Below are 17,919 nucleotides of genomic sequence, written 5' to 3'. Positions count from 1 at the left end.
ATATTGGGAGTACAAAAAGTAAAAGTACTCATTCTGCAGATTGGTCCATTTCTGAATAATATGTGTTTTGATCATAATTATTGTTGTATTAAAGTGTTATCAAAGCTGGTAAAGGTGCAGCTAGTTTTTTTTTTTGTAATACTGCAGAGTAGCTTGTGAACTCAATTACTCCAGGTGGAACTAAAGTCTGATTTAAATGTTGATAATATTTCACATCATTAATCCAAAGTAACTGCAAAGTAACTAAAGGTATTAAATAACTGTAGTGCAGTAAAAGTACAATATTTACCTCTGAATTGTAGTAGAGTAGAAGTGCAAAGTAGCATAAAATGGAAATACTCAGATAAATTACAATTATCTGAAATTGGAGTTAACTACAGTACTTGAGTAAATGTACAGTTACTTTACACCTCTGATATTTACCCATAACAGTGATTGAATAAGTTATTCATGCTGCTTCTTCTCCATTACAACTCAGAAATAAATGTTGAACTTTTTACTCAACTATTAATGTTACATCGACTCTTGCATCATCTATACACCATAAACATATTGGCTCACTAGTGATATTTATTACATCCCGTCTCGATATCATGTACCTTTTAGTTTATTTTCCTCCCATTATATCTTAATATTTGTCCAGGAACATTTTGTATACATAGTATATCTGGAAATGTAGTGTTTTTATTTTTGTGTTAATACTTTATCTCAGTTGTGGAATGTAAAAAAGGTATATTTAATCAAGTAACTTTATTTTTTTTTTTAATTGTGATAATACATCTGTATAATACAAAATGTGCACATTACTGCCACTTTTAATCCAGATATACATATTTTTTTATGCATTTAAAAAACTTTGCTCTTGTCTTATTCCTCAAACGCTTCTCATATTTACCATTATACTTGTATAACAGTGACAAAAAACATTTGGAATCTAGTGAGTATTATCACAGTACTTTTAATGCAGTGAATTATCTAAATACTTCTTCTCCCACTTGCATATGTTTTAAAGCATGCCACATACAACACAAAAATAAAACGGGTCAATTTTAGACAAAACACCAAATCTTTAATGAAAGTCACATTTATCATCCATGACCATACAGAGAAAAAAGGAAAAAAAGCATGTCATCTTACAAAGGGTGAGAATGTAGCACTGCACCACTGGTAGTCACAGGAGCACTCTTCAGAGCAACACGCCACCTTAACAGCTAACCAGCAATACTCAACGGCTACACAACTGCGCCTAGTGCACAAAACAAAACATACAAGCAGGATTAGCATAAAAAAATAAAATAAAAATACCCCACAAAGACACTTTGTCTAAAGTCCAGTAAATTATGCCCTGGCAACAAAATATTGAAGGTCCTTAAAATCTGTGAAACAATCTTCAAACTGATGCATCAACCCCGGTCACTTTTCACTGTTTATGCAATTACATTTAACACATTTATCACAGGAGTTAAAATGGTCTGCTGTCCTGTCTAACAAATACGCCCTGAGCTGCTGAAATAAAAGATTGTAAATTAGGTTTTTTTTGAGGGGTTACTTCAGTTTAATGAATTGTTTGCACTGAAATTAAAGTGATATAAAGCATAGTTTGATTTTGTTGTTGTCGATTTATCTTTAACATTTTTTTTTTTAGAAATGCTTCTTTAGATGTGTGTGGACACCACGGGCCTGTGTACGGAATTACTGTGTTGGCTGATTTTAGGGATGAATACAACAAACTAGAAAAATTTCGGCATTTTGAAATGGGACGAATACACAAAGACGGTATTTAATCGATTGAGTTAGCAAAAGGTTGAATAAATTGAGAAAATAGTCAACATATTGATTGATAAATGGAAAACAACTATTGTCAGTTGCAGCTCTAGAAATATTTCCCTTTTAATTATGTCAAATAGAAACAGCTTTTTGCCAAGAGAATAACTCACAAGTATAGTTACATGACCAACATTTGACCCGTGGCTGTTGCATGTGATTGAATTGTTATTGTAAGGTTTGTTTCTTTTATATTCATAAGCTGTGTTGAGAAAGTTGGTGACTAAATATCTCTGCTGCAAGTAAGATTAAACAAAGCCAGACAATTGAAAGAAACCCAGACTACGTTCTATCTCTTCCTGACACAGGCCCGTGGGGAGAAGAGCGCACAGAAGAGGTACAAACATGACTTGTTTTTATCCTGGGTCATCTTTACAAAACCAGGTCAGAACAGTGTTTCCTCTCCACAGTGAAACAGATTTTAAAAAATCATTATGAAAAATAAAAACAATCACAGCACATTGATGAAGTGACAGAGCCATTTTTGTGGCCAAATGAATAAAAGAAACAAATCATGGAAGACACAATAATAACCTTTTACAGCGGCATACTGTTGCTTGGGTTGGATCCAGTCTGCGACGTGAAGCTGTCAGTCGTCCCCTGAAAACTGCCAGAACAGAGAAAGTTAGACAGAACCAAGTCACAGAGGACCGCAGAATTAATCCAAATCAGACTGGTTTTATAAAAGCCTGTTAATGCGTTGCCTGGACAACAGCTCATGTAGTTTAGCTTCGCTAAAAGACCGTTAACTTATAATTATTATAGTCATGGTCCCAAATATTCATTTGCATAGCTCCCCCCATGTATTTTGTTTTTCATGTTATTCCATCTCAAAAAACGTTGCCATGTAAAGGTGAAACAAATAATATAGACTGCCCACTTAATTGCGAATGTATGTAGCCTATGGCTTGTTCCCAAATCACATACTTATTAGCCTTATTTTTTAGTATGTAAGCAATTGGGACATAGTACGTTGTAAATATTTGGCGCCATGAACTTTGACCGGCTTGCATATTGCAAAAATGTGACTGCCCTAGTATTTATTTTTATTTTCTATACTGCAATTTACTTTAGAGGTAATAAAACATGCACAAAAAAAAATGTCGGCCAACTAAACAATACTGTATTTAATAAACAATATTGAGATACTTGACATAATTTATATTTCCCTGCCCTATGTTGAACAAAAAAAAGGGAAGTGAACCAACTGATATGAGGAGACAAACCTCAGCACCCCGAAAGCCCAAACGTTTCTGGGCTGGGAGCAAGCACTGGAGGACAGTTTAATTTCCGGTGGTGTACACAGACAGACGTACCTTTACACCAAACCCCAACTCTGCCTGCCTCCAACACCCTGCTGCACAGAAACCCCCACCAGCAGCAGCTGCAGCAGCAGAGGCCTGCGGGCAGCAGCTCACCACATAGCTGCTAACTGCTCATACTGCCTCAGCTCAGCAAAAACTCCACTTTAGCAAACAGGATGCCGCAGCTTGGGAAGGAGAAAATTCCAGATTTGGTTTACAGAACTGTTCTTAACAAACACTTAGTATAACTTAGTATAGTTAGTGTTCACTAAATAATATGATCTTTCATACTGGGTGTTGCATAAATGTGATTATGGGTTCGAAGACTTTGCAGGTCACGATTGCAAGGGTGGTAAAAAAAAAAAAAGACTCATGGTGCATCCTTTCGAAGGTAAAAAAAACAGCTACTGTTATTTAAAACCAAAAATGTCATAGTATCTGCTGTATTTGCTGCTTACGGGGATAAACTTACCAAGAGTAAAATTCAAACTACTCTGTCTCCCGTCCTGATATTTAAAAAGTTCCAAAAGTGACATAAAACAAATCTTTGCAACATGTAGTCAACACTCACCTGATGTTGAGCTTTATGGGGTTTCGCCTCCATTCTCTGCTGCGGTCTTGGGCTGGCTTTTAGATCTCGACCTGGACCCTCTGGAGGGGGTGCGGCTTCTGGACCTGGACTTGGACTTCGATTTGGACTTGGACTTCGATTTGGACTTGGACTTAGACTTGGATCGGGACCTAGATCTAGAACGAGAGGGGGCCTTGACCTTCTTGTTCCTGGGAGAGTGAGACTTTGATCGGGAGTAGGAGCGGGACCTGGATCTGCTGTAGCGGGATCGGCTTCGGGAGCGAGAGCGGCTCCTGCTGCGGGACCGGCTGCGTCTCTTGTCTCTCGGGCTGGGAGAGGAGCTGGAGACATTCAGAGCGTTAAATTGGGGTCCAAAATGTGGAAACAGTTTGACATAAAAACACGTTTTTTGGGTCTCAGACATGAAGGCTTCTTGGTTTTCTCTGTTTTACATCATAAAGTGGAATTTCTTATAAATGTAAATAGTTTCAGTTGTGGCCAGTTGGGTGGAAAAAAAAATACGTTGGAAAAGTTTTGCTGTATCTGGATTATGCAGTTTCGCTAAAATACTTAAATTGCGTTCTCTAGGAAAAGTATTGTTCAAAAGAGCACGGCCCTCATGAATATGTTAATTATTCAATGGAGTCTGGCAACAGTTATCCAAAAAGTCACGTGTTCCTACCCTGTATTTACTGAAACAGTAGTTCATGTATTTATTATATAGTAATAAAATGCATTGAAAGGGACCATATTAAATGTAAAGAAGTGGCATACTATTCACAGACTTCGAAAGTCACGGATTAGGCTTTTTTTTTTAAAGTTTTTTTTCGTATTTAATCTTTGCTGAATTGTAGAGTGGATATTGCTGGTTCGGAAAAATACTTTACTTGTGTTCGATGAGGACAATAATGGTAAGTAGAATGGGATCCCTCTAAATCGGCAGTTTCTTTAATGGAGTCTGGCTTGTGTGTGTGTGTGTGTGTGTGTGTGTGTGTGTGTGTGTGTGTGTGTGTGTGTGTGTGTGTGTGTGTGTGTGTGTGTGTAGAGCTGTTTGCGCGCCTATTCTTACCTTCTGCTTCGTCGTCCACCGTATCGCCTGGTTGGACCACCTCCTCCTCTTCGGCTGCCTCCGCCACCACCACCGCCGTCGCGATCGCGATCTCGATCTCGGTCGCGGCCACCACCACCACCACCCCCGCCTCCTCCTCCTCCTCCACCTCCTCCTCCTCCTCCACTACCACCATAATGAGAGTCGGGTGGTCTTCCGTACCGGGCCATCTGGACTCGCAGCTCCCGTCCATCAAGGAGCGCGCCGTCCATGGCGTCCATTGCGTCTTCGGCGTCACGTTTGTCGTGGAAACGCACAAATGCGAAACCACGGCTTTCTTTCGTGTATCGGTCTCGGGGGATGTAGACGTCCCCTACGCGGCCGTACTTCTCGAACACCCGTCGGAGGGTTTCTGGAGATGTTCGGTACGTTAAGTTGTCCACTTTTAGGGAAGTCATGCCGTCGACGTCTGGCGGAGGCCTACCGTAACTCATGGCGATTAGCCTTTGAGGCCTAGCAGCCTTCCTCAAAACACTTGAATTCTCGGCTACGAAAGAGCCTACCTGTTTGTTAAAGTCCACACACACTCACACTGGGTGTTCTTTTAAATGGATTCCCCTCACCTGTTGGGTATTTGAGACTGAACAACCACTAAATTGGCGACTGCTTCCCGCACAACTCCGTCTGCCTCGCGTTCAACAACTGCCCCGAACCAGTGCGTGAAGTGAACTTCTTCTTCTACTCTCAAATTGTGGCACGCTTCAGTATCACATTTAACCAACCAGCGCCCCCTGTGGAATTACGTTTTAATTGTGTTCAATATTAAAACGACACATTTTGTAATTACAAGTCTTAAATTAATTTAGTACAGTATACAAAATAAATAATGTATAAGTTCCATGATATAGTTTGTAGCATAGAATTAAGGATAACATAAAACATTTTTTACAGTCAAGTTTCAAATGAATACGAGTAAAATGTTTGTATTTTTATTGAATACCATTCTGGAAATATAACAAGTCTTGAAAAAAGGGCGTACAATAAAGATAACATAAAAAAGGGAGAAATCAAAGATACGTGTTCCATGAAAGAATGATGTGAAAATAGACAGACGAATTGATGATATCAAATTGACAGAAACCCAAACTTAACTTTACTTAAACGGTTACAATATTGAAAAGATTAAATCAATCAATTAATTTTCATCATTTTTTTACAGCAGGTTTTACATTTGATAGTATGTGAAAATATATACTAAGATTTTTTTGTTGAATATAAGGTGAAATATAATTTTTTTCGGTTAACAAAAGCATGTAACAGGTGTTCATTAAAATAAGTACAATATAGACACAATAAGCATTAAATGCAGAAAAAAAGGTTATTTAGTTCCATGACGAATGTATGTTTGAATAGAGATAATAAATAAGGATATCCAAAAAACATTTGTAGAAACCCTCGCTTAACAACTTAAACAGATATAATATTCACGACTTATTTAAAAAGGAGAAATAATAGGTTTTCGTAATATAAAGTGTTTAAAAAGACAGCTCTGGAAAAACTAAGAGACCACTTCAACAGACACAGGAATGGATTGGATGCCATACATGTAGAGATTGAGATTTATAACACATTTGGAGTGCTCTTTTAAATGTAACAATTGTGTTTAATGTACGCACACTGAATAAACCCCATATAATAACTGAAAGACCAATCTTCTATATAATTACAATGAGTCCAGTTTGTTATAATTTGGACCCAAGTTACCATCGGCAAAACACGTGGGTTTGCTATCCTGGCTCCAAAATGGTGGAATGAGCTCCCCATTGACATCAGGACAGCAGAAAGCTTAAACATCTTCCGGCAGAGACTGAAAACTCATCTCTTTCGACTCCACTTAGAGCGATAGAACTATTAACAAAGCACTTATATACTAACAAAGGACTGGCTTATCTAAAGCTTCAGTTTTAGCTCTAGGAAACATGATGTACTTATATGATTCTGTTTTCTTCAAGTATGTTGTTGGTCGAACGCACTTATTGTAAGTCGCTTTGGATAAAAGCGTCAGCTAAATGCAATGTAATGTAATATTTACGAATATATACATCATCTTTGATTTTGTAAGGAAACACATATGTTGGGAGCATTCAAAAGTATACCACCTTTACCATCCAGAGTCTGATCTGTCTGTTTATACTATATAGGAGTTATTCTCCTTAAAAAATGACTTTCTGAAGAAGGTGTTGTTGGAAATGTTGTCAATAATATTGTTATTGTCTAATTTAAAAAAATACCAGATGTGAAATTACAGCCCAGTCAGATGTTTACCAAGAAAGAATCATCCTGATGTTTTTATATATATATTGAGGGTCTCTGATATGATATCAATAATCAAAATGGTCTCTCAGGCTTAAACCATCTTATCCCACTCTATCAACAAGATAAATGTGATGTTAAAGATTCCTTGTATTGTAACAACTTGTATAGATACATTTTGACGCTTTTATCCTGATTTATTTTCAACCTGAGATTGGTCCTTATTTCAAGTTCTAAACAAATTAATCCATAGGTGATACACATCCTTCAAAAAAGAAAACAATTTATGATGTGTTATTTATGATAAACCATTTGCACTTACTTCCCCCCTACACTGAGTTTCAATGTGGTGTTTCAAAAATGATACTCATACTTTGTGATGTATAATTATATTATGGCACTTTAGTCATACTTGAAATGATGTATTACATCCATATTACACCTATATTACATATGTACATATTTTATAGTAGTTTACATCTTTTTGTTTGTATGTTCTTCTTTTCTTAGTTTATTTTTGTACTTATACTTTTTAATATTCGTTAACTTTTGTAAATGTTAAACACCAAAACCCAAGCCGTTGGACTCTTACACCAATGACTTGACGGGACTTGATGTCCAATTCATTTCCTATAAAAAACAAAGGTAATTTTGTTCATCTGCAATAACTACTGGGTGGTCTACAAAAAATTCATTGTAGTATGCAAAGAAGGCAGGTCAAACGTGGCAGAGGGCACATTAAATGTAGGACCTTGGACCTAAATCTTTCAAAACAAGACAACGTGGTGGTACATTTCCTATTAAAAGCTACAGAAAGCATTCAAGTAACAATGCGTTTCCCAATACCTATGACAGCGATCACTGCACATAGAGTGATGATTTTTTTGAAGGAGTTAGCTTCTCCTTGTGCTTCACCATGCGGTTGATCTTCTGCAGCAGCTCTTTAACTTGGGAGGGATCAACTTTTTCTCTGTTGTCGAAAACATGGTACTGCCCATGACATTCTCTAATGAAGTCACAAAGGGTAGAATCTTCTCCGATTAACTCTTCAACGGACCTTCCATCAGCCCTCAGATCATCTCCTCTGGTGAACAGGCCCATGGTGTATATGCCGCCTCTGTACCGAAGGCCTTCTGGATTATTTTCACCGTTTGCCTTTCATCCTCAGTGAATGTGCTGAGCTGCAACACGACCAGGTACACAGTGGGCAGGCCGGGTTCAAGGCACAGCTGGATCTCCTTCATCTCTTTGTCAGGGTTGCCTCTCCACAGGCCAGGAGTGTCAACAACAGCCAGTTCCTGATCATTAAACCGCCCTTTCTTCATCTGGCACTTCTGTGTCACAGAGGTGGAAGAGATCCACGACTCGAAAGACTGTTCATTCCTGAGGATGGTGTTTCCTGTTGCACTCTTACCAACTTTCTTCTTCCCAACCAACACCATCTGCAGCTTTCTGGCCTGCTGGTTATCTAGGGAACAACAACAAGGCCGTCATTGGTGTTAAGCGTTTAAGCATGACAATGAGACAAAATTCTGCGACACAAGTTTGATGACATTCTTGTAGATCTAACCTTTCTTCTGCTACCACACCTTAGCAGGTAGCAGAAGAAAAGTTAGTTCTACTTTCTATCAGCCTTGTGAATGTCTTTGTGTGTCATCATGCGAAAATGTGTTGCTGGAAACATACTGTAACAGGAACTACTACAGAAAAACTAGTTTGTTTCGGTAAATTGTGACCTAGCATCACAACTTTGAAAGATGCTGCCACGTTACGTTACAGGTGCAGTTGAGAACAAAACGAAGTTGAGTTTGAAGATTGGGGATAACACCAATCCCCCATTCTTCTCACAACTAGCCCAATTTGGCGTTGTGGCTGGTGTTATCCAAAGTGGTCTCCAAAGTTATTTTTTAAAAGCTTAAATAGGGCAAAAGCTTCAAGCAGGGAGGAGTGAGACAAATAACCCCATACTTCCAACACCCGCTTAGACCAAGCCCATCTTCCAACTAGAACTTCATTTTTCTCAAAAGCAGACCGACTCTTTCCGCATGAATGATTCATTTGAGCCTTTACATATGCTTTGACCCTTTCGAGTTTTGATCTGTTTTGAACATTATGGCATAACTTTTCAGGATTTTTTTCCCACCACTAATCGGCTCCTAGAATCTGGTTGGAATGGATTTTCAAAAAAGGAGTTTCCGTCAAACCACATCATTTAATTGGAATTGTTCATTAATTACTATAGTGTAGCTCAGTACTGATTATTATTTTTTTTTTAATCAAATTATATTACTGTTATAACCATTATTATTACTAGTTCTAGTGTTAGAGGGAGGAAACGGTTGCCTATCATTTTAACAGCTGAGTTTATTACCAATTTTGTTAATATTATCTATTAAACGTATACATCTTGAGGGGAAATTGTGTGCACATGTAATAAAAAAGTTCTAAAAAATAAATAACAGAATCTAAAGATTGTATTTTATTTTTATTTCTCCTCCTTTTCTTCTACTTCACACAAAACCACCACCCCCCTTTCCTGAACATCATCACCATCACCCACACCCTGTGCAACACCACCGCACACCGAGTCGGACACAGCAGCAGCACCGCGCTGTATACCGCCAAATATGTACATAAATGTGAAAAGTGTCTTAAAAAATGAGTTTGGAAATTTCTATCAAGCATAAGGAAAACATTGAGAACATATAGCTCTTATAATAATAATAAAAAAATACTATCAACAGGGTTCAGCTCCGCATACAGCTAATAATAATGTTCATTGTTTGGAGAGTCGGTTGTTACATCAATAATAAATGCTACTCCTAAAAGTAACCTGCTTATGAAAGTAGGAGTACTTTTTATTAAATATACTTACCATGGTGAATCCTTCTGCCAGACATGTTGGTGTTGTAAAGTAATCTGATATTCTCCTCACTGTTTATGTTGGGATATTGATATCCTCCCTAAATCAGCTCCATCACAAATAACAGCCAATCTGGTGCAAGTATTAAATGGTTGTTGTGTAGAAAACATGAAAGAAGTTGAAGGGGTTATCCCTGTTGAAAGAATCATAGGTGACTTAAGTCCATTTTCAGCAACATGTTAAGTAAATTGTTATGTTATTACTGGTACAAAAACATGTTAGAGATATTCATGTGCTTCTGGTTGTGTGGTTTATTTTATTATAATTCAACATATGCTAAATGCTGACCAGAATGTATTGGTCCTCATAGTCATAAATATAATATATCTGATCAAATAAAGCCTTCAAATAATTGGAGAATGGTCTTAAGTATGAACAGAACTGTAAGTGTAAATTAAAAAATGGTAAGTGGCTAGTTAGGTACTGTGACCAAGTTATTTATTTTACCTTGCATTTGGTAATAAACCCTCTAAATATTTCCCCCTCTTGTTTAAATAGAGCAATACATATTTTTTACTCAGTACAATATGATTTAGGGTCCAGGACTTATCTATGCTTTTGGTAATTATCATGCGTCCTAATACACTCTGCAGTGTGTGTCAAGTATGGTCAACACCAAAAGGAGGACAACTGAAAAAGCCCACACAACAAAAAAAACAGGACATGTGTATCAACTGCAGACATTTTATTGAACCAAATATGGATTTTGCAAAAAAGACTTTCTCTCCAACTCCCTCAGCACAGTGTGAACTGGCCATGACTTAGATTTTTTCTCAGGTTTATAAATTATTGCATTGTAGGAAATTAAAGAATCACATATTCATAACCGTAAGTAGTTCTCATTTACAGTCCACACCGGAAAGCTGGTCATCTGCCAGAGTAGGAAACTCACTTCATTTACCGGTAAGTCCAAAATGAATCTCAAATGTTACCAACTAAAAAGCATACTTCAAGTGAAATAAGTAACAGCCATATATTACCAGTATTTGATTTAATTCCCTACTCTGGAGGGCTCTGATCACATAACTGATTCAGACTCTCGTTGATCAGAGTAAGAACACCACTGAATCCCTGATTTAGCTTTAATACTTGGATTGGCAGCAATAAAAAAAAAAAAAAACGGAATTAGAAAAAAAATCAGACATAAAAAAAAAAAAAAAAAACATTTCTGGGAGGTGGTGAAGATGTGAATACTTTACAATGCGCTGGGCATGGAAACGGTGTAATTAGTATATTGAAGACTAAAAAGAGGGAAGTCACTAAATTGACAAACTCCTGAAGCAAACACCTTAACAGAAATGCCCTCCTCCAACCTGCAGCTCTTCCGAGTAAAGCCCCTGCAGCAGTGAATAGTTAAAAGTCTACAACCTTCCTGTACAAACCCAGGCCCCATTCCCAATGACACCACTCCAACATGTGGAGACTCAACGTTTTATTGAAACACCTTGTAGTACAAAACAAAAAAGTTACATGAAACGGTGCCTCCATGTTGCGGCACAAGACCTAAAATGGGGAAATTAAAAAAGGAAATTAACAAAAACAGGGGGGAAAGGAAGGAAGAAGTGTGTGGGAGGGTCATCACCACTCGTCCCTGATGTTGTGTGGAGCTGCAGTGGTGTGTCTTTGTGAGAGCAAGTCTGCCCCCTGGTGGCGTAAGGGGGCGTTGGTGTTACAGAATCCCATGTTTGTCAGAGTAATTCACGTGTTAGCTAATAGGAGCTGGTGGGGTAGCAGAGGGGGAGAGAGGGGGAAGGAAGAGCAACAGCAGCACATAAGAGGAGGAGGGGGTTTAATGGCCTTCTAGAAGAGAAGGGGAGAGGGCTGCTAGCAGCTCCTAAAAGCCGTGGACTTTGAGCTGCTCCTCCTTGGCCAGGTCAATCTGCAAAGAAGAAATAAGAGATCAAAAAAAGAAAACGCCCTTTGGCACTCAGTATGTACCTTAACACTCAAACAATTATGCATAGCATAATAACAAGGCTTACCTCAATAAGGAACTGGCAGATATTTTTGCGCTGGTCTCCCTGAAGCTGGATCACTTCACCATACTCTGGGTGCTCAATCACTGTCCCATTGCACGCAAATTTCTGTTAAGGTAAAAAAAAAAAAAAGTGGTTAAATAGACTGAAAAAACCCATCTTTAAGCATTTGGTAGAACAAGGCAGTTCTTACTATCACAACACTGATTATTTATTTTTGATTGAAGGTAAGAAGATTACTGATAAAGGGCAGATTAATGGAAAGCATTATATTTCTCCATACCTTCTTGAAGGCCTTTACTAGCTTCTTCTTGTCATAGCGGGAGCCAATGCCCTGGACAGTAGTGAGGGTCTTCCTGCCGTTCCGCTGTTGGATTCTTATGTGGATATAGTCCTCTGTCCCGGCTGGGAGGCGGTCATCACCCTTAGTTGCATCAGCAAAGGGGTCTGGTGAGGTAAACAATGACATAAGACGTTAAGAAAAATAGACTAAGCTCAAGAAAAACCTCTTTAATGCATCGCCATAAGAAAAATAACAATTCGAGAAATATGTATGGCGGATTTGGCCAAACAACATTTTCTTTGTGTTGATATCTGGCAGAGCTCTTAGGGAGGGCCATTTTTCGGATGAAGAACTGCGCAGACGTACCGAGCTAAATATACTGCTTACTAAAGCCTGGCAGCCATAGCTAGCCAGCAGACACGATTGTGCATTAAAACCACAATCGTGACACGACAACATTCATTTTCGGTGCGTAAATTAGAAGTCTAAGAATACATCTATAATCAAGTTAAATAAATGTATGTTGAAATCAGCCCACATCACAATAGTTCCATCTCAACGGTAACACAGTGAAGAATAAGCTAACGTAGCAGAATGTAGGCCTAATGGCGGCAGTTTTAGCAAATGGCCGGTTAGTCGGTTACATTATCCATGAATAGTTAAAAGTAGTAGACTTAAATATGTCTGGCTTTACTGATCCATCTCAAATCGATGGATTTGAGAAACAAGAACTGTGATAAAGTTAAATCCATTTTCGACGCAATTAAAACCTCGACGTGAGTCAGAAGCTAGCCGTTAGCTCCGCTAGCTCTCGCCCTTCCCTTCCCCCCCCCCATCTTAATGTCTGCCGGGTTAGTTTGATAAAATAAATCACTTACCAAAAGTTTGGAGGTTCTGGATATCGGACATACGATAAGATTTGCTTTCCTTTCGGATAATAACTTGATAAACGAGCGGTTCGTCGGCTAACTGTGACTTATTTGTCGCTTCTAAGTGTCTCCTGTTGACGGGGACGGTGCAGGGTCTGCTTCGACGGCTCTCACAAAATGGAGTTCTTTCAGCCAGTTACACTGAAAAACAAGGCTTTATAGCCCCGCCCTGAAAACAACGTCACTACGTAGCTTAAGTACGGGCGAGACGTCGACTGCAGCCACGCCCGAACGTTTCTCAACTTTACTGGAAAAGTGACGTAATCATATCGTCAGGAAAATTACCAACATCACAAACATCAACATTTCCCTTTTTTATAATTTGTTAAACACATGTTTTTTTCTGTCAATTTGAACCAGAAAAATTTAATTTTTAATATGGTTGCCAATATTGTATTATAATTCAGAAGGAAGGACCACCTAAACTGAGATGTTATTATCCCAAATAAATGTTTTATGTGTGATGCGGTGTCTGTTAATCCTGGAGGATAAGATTTGTTATTTCAGATTGCCATAGTGAATGAATTACAAAAATGAAATGTTAAAGAAGAAGAAAAATAAGTTTTAATTATTAATTCTGAATGATTTTTTAAACAATGTAAAAACTAAAATAATGTATACAAACTATTTGTCCCTTCTGAGCAGGGCCGCCCCTCCCTACACGCAGATCACGCAGACTGTGTGGGGCCTCACCTGGCGGAGGGAGCCTCGTCCGAAGCAAAAATGCGGCGCACCTTAATGCGCATATGCGCCGGGGCGCTGCCAGGGGTTTTGGGCCACATGAAAAGATAATCACATTGGTTACTTAAACTTTTTTTTTTTAATGTTCTAAAATTGTTTGGGTCCCTGTCAGTCACTGGCACTTAGAATCGTCCTAACTGTTCATCCCCTTACGGCGCCCCTGCATATGCGGCGCAATTACTGCAACGGTAGGTCCACACGGCAGCGTCGCGTGCTTCAACGGAGACCCTACCCATTCACTTTGAATGGGGTGACGTCACGCTTTGCCAAACTGCATTGTGGTTCTGTCGCGTCACTTTGCCTTCCGTTGCTTGCTTCGAAAGTTGAGAAAAGTTCAACTTTTCAAGCGTCGGAGGAAGCGCCAGCCAATCGAATCATATGCCAGTACAAGCGCAAGCCAATCAAACTGCGTGCTTGTGTGTCCGGGGTGGGAGATTAATGTGGTTGGTTGTTGGTCGCACGCCAGACACGCCCACCGGCAAGCTTCAACGCGACGCTGCCGTGTGGACGTACCGTAAGCGCGCCACAGTTTCACCGCTGCGAGGCTCCGGTGCATGCGCCACTAGCACCCCCCCGTCGACAAAGGGCAGGGCCGTGGGAAGTAGGGGTGCTGAGGGTGCTGCAGCACCCCCTGGTGGATGACAGGGGATCTGCACTTCTATAAGATATAATACTAATATAATACCAAAAAAATGCATTTTCAGCCCTGATGTAACAACATTCATAATTAAGTAAAGGTAACACCCTTTTTACCCCAGCTACATTTTCCATTTGCCCTGTACGATGGGCGCTGTAGTGATGAAAGTGGGGGATGTTGGCTTCAGGCGCCCGCAGCTCACAGCGAAAGTGAGAGATATAGAGAGGGGGGGTGCACCGGTACCGGCGGGGATTGTTGTTAGCTTCTGCTGCGCTAACGGATATAAGAAGCTGTTTCTACAATAATGTGGAGGGAGAGCTCTCCTGTCAGACTGAGAGGCTCAGTGAGGTAAAGGACTCTGAGGGCTTAGATAGTTCACTTTAGTCTAAGTTATCTCAGTGAGTCTCAAACGTATTGATCACAATTATGTAAACAAATATTTCCAAGGCACTCCTTTATAATTATTAGGATAAATAAAAACAGGTTTGAAATCATTCCAATGTATACTATAGGACAGTAAACCAAAAATATTGTTTAAAACTGGAGAGATTTAAAAATATGCATAAATAAATAAATGTTAACTAGGTAAAATAAGATATGAATGAACAACAAAAATAAAATAAGTTACATTTATTTATTATTGGTTATGGTAGGTTATTGGAAATGTTCACATACTTATTTGATTAATAAAATGCAAACCGATCTTTTTCATATGGGTGTTTAGAGTTGTACCCCCTAGATCAGTCTCTAGTAATTGGGCGCTCAAAGTGCACCAGATTGAAGCATTTTACTTTAAAATGTTAAAAATATCTTCCTGGGGGGGCACCCCCGGACCCCCCTAGAGGATGTAAAGTCCACCCCCCCAATTAAAACATGTTATAATACTAAATACATTTGAAGCCTTTTTATATAAGCTGTCCACCATGTCAATATGTTTCTCTTTTTGTAGTGTATTGGTCTTTTGTAGAGGTTTTTCATTGCCAGCTAAAATCTTGCCGAGGGCAGCACATTGGTCAAAACCAGCCCTGCTGTCATCCCCACAGCACCCCCCATTTGAAACATGTTCCCACGGCTATGACAAAGGGTCTCATCACATAACTTTGCGTGGGGCCACAAGTTGGCCAGGGGCGACCCTGCTTCTGAGGGCCAATTTGACTATATTATTCCATCCATTACATTATGTTATACAATATAAATAAACGTACAAATAAGAACCCCAGATAATCTCTATACAAAGTCGAGATGTTGGCTATCGTTAATGCATTGCAGTGGATAGAACAACATAAAATTTAAAAGGCTAGTATATTCAGACTCGCTAGCCCTGATATGATTATAGTTCATGTCATCCCAAAACAGACTAGACATAGCCTACTACTATGACATATATGAGTCATTATATAGGCTACATCATACTGAAAAAGAAATTAGATTTGGGGATTCCAGCCCATAGGGGCATTGATTGATTGATTGAAAAGTTTATTAACAGCTTGTATATTGGGTACAGTACAGTACAGCTCAAAACATACAATTGTTAAGGGGATGCAGACCAGAGAAAGACTTTCGTCTTGTTTACATCAGGGTCCCCCATTTCCAATTCATCATATCATTTAAGACATATAAAGACATATTTTACATACAGATGGCTTATTTACAATGTACATACAGGTGTTTTTTTACATACAGATGGCTTATTTACAATTTTCATTTTAGATTTCGTTCTAATACATCCTAACCGGACATTTAAGACATACCAAGTCTACAGATATAAAGTTAGTAACAGAGTCTAAAATGTGAGTATATACATAGATGGGGGGGGAAGCTGTCCATTGTACGACAGGTTGAGATTTGTACCATTACCGGAGCCAGTTTTGCAATGCTCTCCCCCGAAGGTGCTCTTTAAGAGAGGTTTTGAAGGTAAGTATAGTTTTACTTTCCTTTACAGTAGTGGGAAGAGCGTTCCACCTTGATGTTGCATAATTGCGAAACGTGTATTCCCCCTTTTTTGTGCCAAATCTGGGTTTTACATGATTTGTGGAGCTCCCTCTGGTGTTATGATCATGGTATTCCTTGACATGTACATGGGTACCATAGAGGTGTAGTGTATCTTGTAGACCAGGCCCATTGCAAGTAGCTGTACTCTGTCGTCTACTCTAAGCCATCCTAGGTTGTCAAAGTGGGCAGAGGTGAGGTGGGTTCTAGATGAAAGTTCAAGCAGTAGTCTGACCAGTTTATTTTGTGATGTTTGAAGTTTTATTTTTAGCGCCTTGGAGGTGCTATGGTACCATAACGTGCAAGCATATTCATAGTACCCTTGAATGAGTGCTCCTGCCAGAGTTCTCAGGGTGCTTTTGTTTACCAGAGAAGAGATCCGGAATAGGAATCTAGTTCTTTGATTGACTTTTTTTATTACATTGGATGCCATTTTGTCACAGGAGAGGTTTGCCTCCAGAATACATCCTAGGTATGTCATTTCCTTCTTACTTGTGACAATAATGTCACCCACTGCAACTGAGAAGTCGTCGGATTTGCTGAGATTATGTTTCGAACCGAAGACAATGGACTCTGTTTTACCCAGGTGTAATGATAATTTATTATCGGCGAGCCAGGTGCAGATTCTGCCGAGCTCGGAGCTGAGGGTTTTTTCAACCTGCAATCTGCTCCTGTCAGAGACCAGCAGGGCTGAGTCGTCCGCGAACAGGAACAAGTTGCAGTCACATGCTGATGACATGTCATTTGCATAAATTAGGAACAGTAACGGACCTAATATGCTTCCTTGTGGAACACCACAGCTCACTGGGAGGGGGGGGGGGGGGGGGGACAGAGTACCGTTTACCTCCACCATCTGTTCTCTCCCCTCCAGGTAGGATTGCATCCAGCTCACCGATAGATTATCAAAACCAATTGCTTTTAGCTTGTCAATCAGAATGGGGTGATTGACAGTGTCAAGGGAAATGAAATAGCTGACTCTTTAGCAAAACAAGCCCTTAAGCAGGAGAGAATTATAGAAGCTATGTTTTAGTAAAAATCGAGCTGAAGCAATAATACGGAAACATATCATGGAGGCAAAAGCAGTGGGATGAAGGGAAAAAAGGACTACTGTTTTATAAAATAGCCAACAGGAAAAAGTGGGAGGTTTTAAAACAATAGGAAATAGCAACACATTATTACAAGACTGAGATTAGGGCACACAGGATTAAAACAATGCATTTAATTGGGAAACATCAACCAGGAGCATGTGAATGTGGCTTAGACGAAGAAACGGCCAAACATGTTATCTGACTGTCACTGCCAGATATAAAACATACAGAGAAAAACTGAAGAGAAAGCTAAAGAAATGTGGAGTAGTAATGTTAAATCTTAAGAACCTGTT

At 39.2% G+C, this 17,919-nt stretch overlaps 2 protein-coding genes and 1 pseudogene across 5 annotated transcripts; all 3 read right to left on the bottom strand.

Moving 5' to 3' along the window:
• Window positions 1-1,043: 1,043 nt before the first annotated feature.
• On the bottom strand, window positions 1,044-5,495 carry srsf2b (serine and arginine rich splicing factor 2b). Of its 3 annotated transcripts, XR_013802131.1 has the most exons (4): window positions 4,769-5,495; window positions 3,700-4,040; window positions 3,141-3,313; window positions 1,044-2,431 (listed from the first exon to the last, which is right to left on the bottom strand). XR_013802131.1 is itself a non-coding variant. In XM_079646902.1 (3 exons), exons 1-2 carry the CDS (start codon window positions 5,239-5,241, stop codon window positions 3,713-3,715), a joined length of 801 nt encoding a protein of 266 aa, XP_079503028.1. In that variant the 5' UTR covers window positions 5,242-5,495; the 3' UTR covers window positions 1,044-2,424; window positions 3,700-3,712. The 3 variants fall into 3 exon arrangements, 2 of the variants coding, with proteins under 2 accessions (XP_079503028.1, XP_079503027.1); XM_079646902.1 differs by lacking the exon at window positions 3,141-3,313 and having other exon boundaries at window positions 1,044-2,424; XM_079646901.1 differs by lacking the exon at window positions 3,141-3,313 and having other exon boundaries at window positions 4,769-5,494.
• A 2,050-nt stretch (window positions 5,496-7,545) lies between these two features.
• Window positions 7,546-9,452, bottom strand: LOC307016062 (GTPase IMAP family member 7-like; annotated as a pseudogene). Its single transcript has one exon. The product of its transcript is annotated as a GTPase IMAP family member 7-like (transcript).
• A 1,201-nt stretch (window positions 9,453-10,653) lies between these two features.
• On the bottom strand, window positions 10,654-13,306 carry eif1 (eukaryotic translation initiation factor 1). Its single transcript, XM_079645866.1, has 4 exons — window positions 13,121-13,306; window positions 12,243-12,406; window positions 11,966-12,067; window positions 10,654-11,862 (listed from the first exon to the last, which is right to left on the bottom strand). Exons 1-4 carry the CDS (start codon window positions 13,149-13,151, stop codon window positions 11,818-11,820), a joined length of 342 nt encoding a protein of 113 aa, XP_079501992.1. The 5' UTR covers window positions 13,152-13,306; the 3' UTR covers window positions 10,654-11,817.
• Window positions 13,307-17,919: the final 4,613 nt, after the last annotated feature.

This window comes from Notothenia rossii, assembly GCF_949606895.1.
Source record: "Notothenia rossii genome assembly, chromosome: 8".
NCBI classification, from domain to species: Eukaryota; Metazoa; Chordata; class Actinopteri; order Perciformes; family Nototheniidae; genus Notothenia; species Notothenia rossii.
Note: the sequence above shows the minus strand (reverse complement) of the source record. Positions and strands in the feature narration are given on the sequence as shown.